Below are 7,985 nucleotides of genomic sequence, written 5' to 3' on the forward strand. Positions count from 1 at the left end.
ACTATACAGATTCATTTCGTCAAATCATTTCTTTTATATACAAAACATGGAGATACGCAAATATTGTAAACACGTAAAACCAAAAGCATAAATATCCTGGTAAATAAAATACAAAATTAACCAAATTTAAAAAATTTATTTTATTTCCCTACACTACATATTGAAAGTATAATGATAAATAACATTTTTAATCGAAATCTTTGGAAGCATGCTAAGTCAAAAGTACCCTACCTAAAATCTATATCTTAATTTTCAAAAAAAATTATTCAATTTAAAAAAAAATGTCCTTTTTTCTATCGATTACTTTTTATAAAAGACTCTTCTTTCGTAAAACGCTGAAACGAATAATAATAATTTCACGATCGCCAACTCTGTTTTACCGACAAGGAAGTTTAGTAAATCTTTGCATTACCATCAGAAGCTATCGACCGTTTAAAGCCCTTCTTTTTTAAACCTTTCTACTGCTCTACAGAGTACAGGGACATCTTACATTATATCTTGTGTTTATTACGTTTATGATTGTAATCAAAAAGTTGAATCACAGAGTTAAATAGTTTGGAGCAGCTGATTTTAAAAGGTAAGGTAAATAATATAATTAAACTAAATCGAATAATTTAGAAAGGTAAGCTAAAGTAATAAATTTTTCTAGAAACTTAAAAATGTCTGAGGCAGAGGAGGTAGCTAAAGCTAAGGATCCTCCTCCAGATTTGGACACAATATCTGAGGAAGATAGAAAGTTTCTTGAAGACTATGTGAAAGAAACTGAGCAACGTCTGTTGGGAAAAGAAGAAATTAGAGCTGTCAATTTAAACCCCACTAGACCACCAGATACTTATTTCAGTAAACTAGACTCCAGTCTTAAACGAAACACTACCTTTGTCAAGAAGCTCAAGAACTTTAGTGCAACTCAACTTGATGCACTTATGAAAGATATGGCCAATTTAAATCTGACAAAATATGTAAGCGAAGTAGCCACTGCCTTAGTAGATGCTAAATTGAAAATGACGGATGTAGCACCTGCAATTCGTGCGTGCGGTTTCTTACATCAAACATATGCTGAGTTTTCTAGCCATTTTTTTGAAAACTGGCAAAGAATCTTATCGTTAAAAGTAAGTGAAAAAATAGCAAATCCAAGTAAACTAAGAGTTGATCTAAGATTCTACGCAGAATTGGTAAATGCAGGGATTTTCACACATAAACAAGGATTGCCTTTGCTTGGTTCAGTTTTAACTGTACTAATCAACATGGACAAGGAAGAGCATAACAATGCAAGTATTATTTTAAGCTTTTGTCGTCACTGTGGCGAAGACTATGCAGGCCTAGTTCCAAAGAAAGTGAGAGAATTGTCTGAAAAGTTGAATATTTCTATACCAAAAAGCAAATTACTATCATCTGACAAACAACAAAATGTTAGGCTTTTACTGCGAGACTACTACAATTCTTTATGCAAACACTTGTTGAAAGAACACAAGGATCTTCAAGCATTTGAGAAGCAAAATCGTAAGATACTACAAACCAGAGGTGAGTTGAGCCAAGAGAGGAAGGAAAAATTGGAAGCTTTGCAAGTGTCCTACGACCGTCTGCTGAGCAACGTACAAAGTTTCTCTGATACTCTCGACGAAACTATGCCGGAACTACCAGTGGACAATGAGATGAAGTCCGAAGCCGACGAAAGCTTAAAGCTGATCAACGATGGTGAAGAAAGTAGTGTCATGGAAGACATATGGGGTGACGAGGAAACCAGAAGATTTTACGAAGTTCTTCCAGACTTATCTGTATTTCTCCCTGGGTCCTATCTAAAAGAGGTACCCAAGCCAGATGCTCCTATAACCGAAGAAGCTCTCGATGAAGAAATAACATTTGACGAATTAGAAGAAACGGAAAAACCCGAAGAGCCTGAAGCGGAAGTTGAGGAGCCGCAGGTGTCGAATATAAGCAATAAAATTCTGTTGGACGCCTTTCTAACTCATTTACCAAATTGCGTTAATCGCGAGATGATTGACAATGCTGCAGCAGATTTTTTAATGAATTTAAATACTAAGCATAATAAGAAGAAACTAGTGAAGGCGTTATTTGGCGTATCAAGGATACGGTTGGACTTGTTACCATTTTATTCACGATTAGCTGCCATACTTTATCCCGTTATGCCGGACGTAGCTAATGACCTCTGTCTAATGCTGAAACATGACTTCAGGTATCACGTTCGTAAGAAGGATCAAATAAATATAGAATCAAAAATAAAAGTGGTGAGATACATCGGTGAACTGGTAAAATTTAAACTCTATTCAAAAATCGAAGCTCTATACTGTCTAAAAGTTTTACTGCACGATTTTACCCATCACCACATAGAAATGGCATGCAATCTCTTGGAGACCTGTGGCAGATATCTCTTTTGTACACCGGATTCGCACCAGAGAACAAAAGTGTACCTGGAGCAAATGATGAGGAAAAAGGCTGTGACCGCTCTCGATTCTCGTTACGTAACTATAATAGAGAATGCTTATTATTTCGTAAATCCGCCAGAATCTTCAGGTGGTCTCATGAAGAAGGAGCGACCTCCTGTGCACGAATTTATCCGCAAACTGCTCTACCAAGATCTCTCAAAAACCAATACGGACAAAGTATTGAAGTGGATGCGCAAGTTAGATTGGGAAGACGAAACCATCTCCTCTTATGCGATAAAATGTCTTACCGCTGCCTACAACGTGAAATACTTAAATATTCGATGTGTTGGAAGCTTGCTGGCCGGTCTGGTAGCCCATTACGAGACGATAGGACCATACGTCGTTGATGGTGTACTGGAAGACATAAGGCTGTGCATGGAGATTAATCTACCGAAATATAATCAACGCAGAATTGCAATGGTTAAATATTTAGGTGAGCTGTATAATTATCGAATGGTAGAAAGTGGTGATATCTTCAGAACTCTTTATTTGTTAATTACATTTGGTGTCAGTATGGATCACAATGTTCCAAGTGCACTGGATCCGCCTGAACATTTATTCAGAATTAGGCTGGTGTGCACGCTTCTTGAAACGTGCGGCCAATATTTCAGTGGCGGTTCCAGCAAGAAAAAGCTAGATTACTTTCTGGTATTCTTTCAAAACTACTACTGGTTCAAGTATACCGATCCTGTTTGGACACCGGAGAATCCATTCCCCGTGGGAATCGATTACATGTACAGGGATACTTTAACTATGCTAAGACCAAAAATGCAGTTGTTCCAAAGTTATAAAGAAGCTCAAAGTGCCATAGACGAGCTTAGGAGTACGTTGTACCCAAGTCTGGGTCAAACCAACACCGAGGAAATCTGCGAAAAGGCTGAAGGGGATTCCGAAATGGGAACGATCCCCGAAGGGGACGAGGAATCGTTGACGGCAGGTAATGGAGGCGGGGATGCCAAGGGAATAGCTGAGCTGCATTTTGAGGAGTCCGAGGACTATTCGGAAGCACAGTCGGAGGAGGATTGGACCGCCGATGGCGAGAGGGACGATACTATGGGAACGCAAGAGAATACCCAGGGAGATCAAAGCTTGTCGGAAGGTGCCACCGAAGGAGTCATCATGGATGCCACCGAACTCCACGCAGCTCTCCCTGCCGGACCTCGTCGGGTCAGCTGCCCCGAAGACGACGATTTCTTATCGGCTCTCGATAAAATGGTGTCGGACAATATTCAGGATAGAATGAGGGATTCCGTAAAACCGCAACAAGTAGATATATCCGTACCGCTGCACGTTAAAAGCACCAAGAAAACCTACGAGCAATTGCAGGAAAGACCCACCGATAATTCTACAGTTGACTTTGTTCTGATGCTGAGGAAAGGAAATAAGCAGCAATATAAGAACCTGGCGGTGCCGGTTTCCTCGGAATTAGCCATGAATCTGAGAAATAGAGAACAAGAGCAAAAGGAAGAGAAGGAAAGAGTGAAGAGATTGACATTGAATATAACCGAGAGGCAGGAAGAGGAGGATTATCAAGAAACGATCAATCAAGGCACCAGGCCGGTAACGGTTAATCTCAATCGGGAACGGAGGCAGAAATACAATCATCCTAAGGGTGCGCCTGATGCTGATCTTATTTTCGGCCCAAAGAAAATTCGATAAAATAGTCATTCGAACTTGTGTGCTCTGTCGTACAGTGGTCTTCGACGCGTAGACTTTGTCAAAGTGAACGCTTGCTAGCTCTGGTACAGCCTAGTCCTTCATTACCACTTTACCTCGTAGCATTGATCTGTGAACTCTACGCATTTCTCTACCTTCTTTTTGTCAAACACTATTTAAAATTTATACGAATCGATTGCACAAACATATGTACATAAAAGAAACTCATCCGCGCATTTATCGATAAATTGATTTCGGATGCGCAATCGTTATCGTTGAAACAGAATCAATACAATATCTTATAAGAAAGTCATCATTGTGTTTATTTGTCGAGCGTCATAGCAAACTTAGGAAGACTCGTGCAGAAAATCAACGTCATGAGGGAAACTAGAATACTGGGTAAAAATTATCTACTTTGGAGTTTACAATCAACTGCCTTTGTATGCCATGAAATGAAAAATTAATTTTATAGCTATATGATCCAGGATATTTACCTCTCATTCTATACTATATTGTCACGTTGATTAATGTTTTATTATTATATTTTATTTACACTTATCAAGTTCATAAGACGAAATAGAAAACAGTTTTTATGAACGAATAGTCGTAATTCTTCCGCTGAAACTGCATTCCCTTTTTTTCTAGATCAGCTGCTTCAATTTTTGTTACAGACAACTAGAAATAATGAGCTGTCAGCGCGTTTCGACTCTTAATTTTGCATATACAAACATACATGCTCGATGAACATTATTTATTTTTATCTATGAAATTATTGCCATGTACAAAATGAATATAAATAAATGTTAGGTGCGTTTACATTTAATATAGCTCTATCGTATGTTTGCGGTAATGAGATATAACATGTCTACCGAAATATATGAAACTGATGATGCGGATTATATAAAGTAATACTAAATGCACATTTGCACCTTCCCAGTCATCTCATTTCATGGGTCCTCTTCTGCATCTTCAAATTGACCTGCTTCAATGTCCATGGCTTGATCTGCATCCTCGGCTTCGACTCCGTTGTGACTACCTATTTGTTCTAAAACAATTCAAACCAGATATATACATTAGTAAATGTAACCTAAATTCTAAATGAAAAAGTATTACCATTAGGTAAAATAAAGGGAGTACCATCACCTCCTCCAACTTCGTAATATTCAAAGTCCTCTTCTTCTGCATCTTCATATATATCTTCTGCTAATAATTTAAAAGAAACATTATTGAATGTACTGAATAATTACAATTTGAGGCCACAACTAATTTATTACCATCGGAGAAGCTGTCCTGTGGATCTGGATGTAATGCTTGACATTGATTCATTGCCTGGAACATTGCTTCTAAGTTATTTGTATTATCAGGTGCAAATCTCATTTCTGTCATTACTGTGTCAGGATCATCATCTTCATCTTCATTATCTGAGCCATTATCCGCGGATGATTCTAGAGGCATATCTACAAATTAAAACTTATTAGGTATCATCCCATTGTGAAATTTCATGAACTCAATATAAGGATATTAACCTGGGAGGTCTATTTTGGCATCCACCATAATATATAAGCATTGCCTTGGATGAACTTGCTCATCTCGAGATATTGCGTGTAAAGAGATATGAGGATATTCTAGTGAAAAACCCTGTTGCGTTGCTGAATTAACCCATGATAGTACACTAAGAAATAATTCAATTGATCAATTAGCACAAGCAGCAACATGTTTTCATGAAATAAAAGATTTAAGAAATTCCTGGTAATAAACCTTTCTGTGATGAAGAGTGTCCCTTTTCCAACTTCTCTGTCATTAATGTATACTGTAGTATTTTGCTCCTCAAGGCGAACACCTTCTTGTGGTGCATGAAAATTGCTAAGGACAACCATCTTGAAACTACAAAATATACAAATCATTTAAGAAAAAAATAAAAACTTCAATTATGCAAGCATGTCAAAACGCAAGAAAGGCGACAATAAATAAAAATGCCTAACCATATTATAAGGCTATAAGCATTACATTAAAAATAAATCTTATTTAACGTTTTATTGTATAAAAAAGTATCGCACAAGTGTAATATAATTTTAATTAATCAAGAAAATAATAGGTATATAGTAATTATAAGACGTAATACAAGTTTAAAATTTCATTGGAAACCGGTAACAACGTGATAGCGGTGTATGTACTATAATTCTAGAAACTTATGGAATACAACTGTACAAGAAACTTACTACTTCCAGCTTGTTTTTCTTATGCACCAAAATAGTAAACTCCAGGGAAAAAATTAATTTCGACGAATGTAACCTATATAGCAGAATCCAGAAAAGTAATTCAATCAATCTTTTTATATAGCTTTGCAATTTCAGTTCGCTTTAACAAGCGACTTTTTCTCGATTAATGTCGTTTAGTATTATTATTCTGTGCCAAGTTAACCACAGAGAAAATACTTTTTTAAAACAACCAACTATGAATTATAGTTTTAGCCCGCAACTCCTTCCCTTATTCGTACAATAGTCGCATAGATCAAATTCCAAAGCTATTCCAATAAGGCTAAAACACACCCAACTCACTCAAAAAACTGATCGACTCTCGAAAATTTCGAATGTTTACATTCACGTTGACGACTATTATGTTTTTAAAATGAAGGAAGATATTACTTCTCCGTGTGTCTAAAATACGTCATAGGAATGGAAAAAACTCATTGGATAATAATGTGATTTCAGGGTGAGGGGAGGGAGATATCGCTCATGGACGTTTGTGCGCTGTGCCTGCGCACGAGCCGCCGATTTCGCAAATCTGGATATGTGGCGACACTATCGGATCCAATAGATAACTATGAACTACTTAATCCAGAATAGCCTCGTCCGCGCTGTCGTAGATAAGTATGGGAGGAGACACTGTGGTTGTTGGTCCGCTGGTAAAAAAGAGTCTGAGTGCCGTGCGCGTGGGAACTATTTTCCGCTGCTAGGTGGCTACTACACAGCAAGGTCAAGTTGGTCAAGTTAATTGCTAGTTCCAGTAGTTACCGCTGGGTGACTCCTGCCGCAATCTCCTTTCTCACTAGTTTAATTGTAGACGGCTATTATCAAGTTGCTGATATCACACTGGAAATTATGATTAATTTGGATAGCTTTCCAATAGAGCACCAAAAAACTTAAAGATATCGTTTAGGCGTCTTTTAGTCAATTGTACTGTATGGGTGATTGTTTGTGCGACCAGCCAAATCAGGAAAACTATATTTGATCCATTCGAGCTATCGATCCATTCGAGCTATCGGCCGTACTGAAGATTTTACTTATGGTAATATGGCCTAATAAGATTATCACCTAAAAACACTAAATTCACATTGGTTATAAGCCGGTAGTGCAGATTACCGACCGACTTGTCTAAAATCCTAAAATTGAGTAGATGGCAAAGCTTCCGCTCCTTTGTATTTCAACATTTTCAACCGTTCTTGTACCTTTCATCTATTATACGAGAACTTCAATAGGATAGCTCTGTTTTGTGTATTCTTTAAAAATCAGTATGTGATAAAATAAAAATACTACCCTTCGCGATATCAAATTCACCTTGCCAAACCTATGTACTTCTGCTGACCAACGCTTGACATCAATAATCGTGTTGTTTCGTCTTCAAACTGGCTTTATTAATTGTTTTTTTTTGCATGACTGATATAAACCATAAAATGATGGAGTAAATTTATAGCTTAAATACCCATAAAACAATTTGGCAAAGTGTACTAGCTATTTCTACTAGTAGAGAACTTTGCTAAATTTGTGCTGCAGATTTCATTTCTTGCTGCGTGTCATTTCTTCTTTATTTCTTTTCATTCTTGATTCAACTTGACTAATCAGATTCAACAAATTATAGTTTGAGATATGCCGCTAATATATTATT

At 37.2% G+C, this 7,985-nt stretch overlaps 2 protein-coding genes across 7 annotated transcripts; one reads left to right on the forward strand and one right to left on the reverse strand.

Annotated features, from left to right (window-relative positions):
- Window positions 1-485: 485 nt before the first annotated feature.
- On the forward strand, window positions 486-4,700 carry Upf2 (UPF2 regulator of nonsense mediated mRNA decay). The gene is made up of 2 exons (XM_066736833.1): window positions 486-577; window positions 650-4,700. Exon 2 carries the CDS (start codon window positions 660-662, stop codon window positions 4,101-4,103), a length of 3,444 nt encoding a protein of 1,147 aa, XP_066592930.1. The 5' UTR covers window positions 486-577; window positions 650-659; the 3' UTR covers window positions 4,104-4,700.
- A 136-nt stretch (window positions 4,701-4,836) lies between these two features.
- Window positions 4,837-6,842, reverse strand: icln (chloride nucleotide-sensitive channel icln). Of its 6 annotated transcripts, XM_066736841.1 has the most exons (7): window positions 6,659-6,828; window positions 6,320-6,392; window positions 5,859-5,984; window positions 5,627-5,772; window positions 5,375-5,557; window positions 5,214-5,303; window positions 4,837-5,145 (listed from the first exon to the last, which is right to left on the reverse strand). In XM_066736841.1, the coding sequence occupies exons 3-7, from the start codon at window positions 5,975-5,977 to the stop codon at window positions 5,048-5,050; spliced, it is 636 nt and encodes a 211-aa protein (XP_066592938.1). In that variant the 5' UTR covers window positions 5,978-5,984; window positions 6,320-6,392; window positions 6,659-6,828; the 3' UTR covers window positions 4,837-5,047. The 6 variants fall into 6 exon arrangements, with proteins under 6 accessions (XP_066592938.1, XP_066592954.1, XP_066592963.1 ...); XM_066736857.1 differs by having other exon boundaries at window positions 5,238-5,300; window positions 6,320-6,842; XM_066736866.1 differs by having other exon boundaries at window positions 5,244-5,300; window positions 6,320-6,841.
- Between the last annotated feature and the right edge of the window lie 1,143 nt (window positions 6,843-7,985).

Source organism: Prorops nasuta, unplaced genomic scaffold, assembly GCF_024137725.1.
Source record: "Prorops nasuta isolate Cenicafe-Biocafe unplaced genomic scaffold, Cenicafe_Pnas_1.2 PNAS00002, whole genome shotgun sequence".
NCBI classification, from domain to species: Eukaryota; Metazoa; Arthropoda; class Insecta; order Hymenoptera; family Bethylidae; genus Prorops; species Prorops nasuta.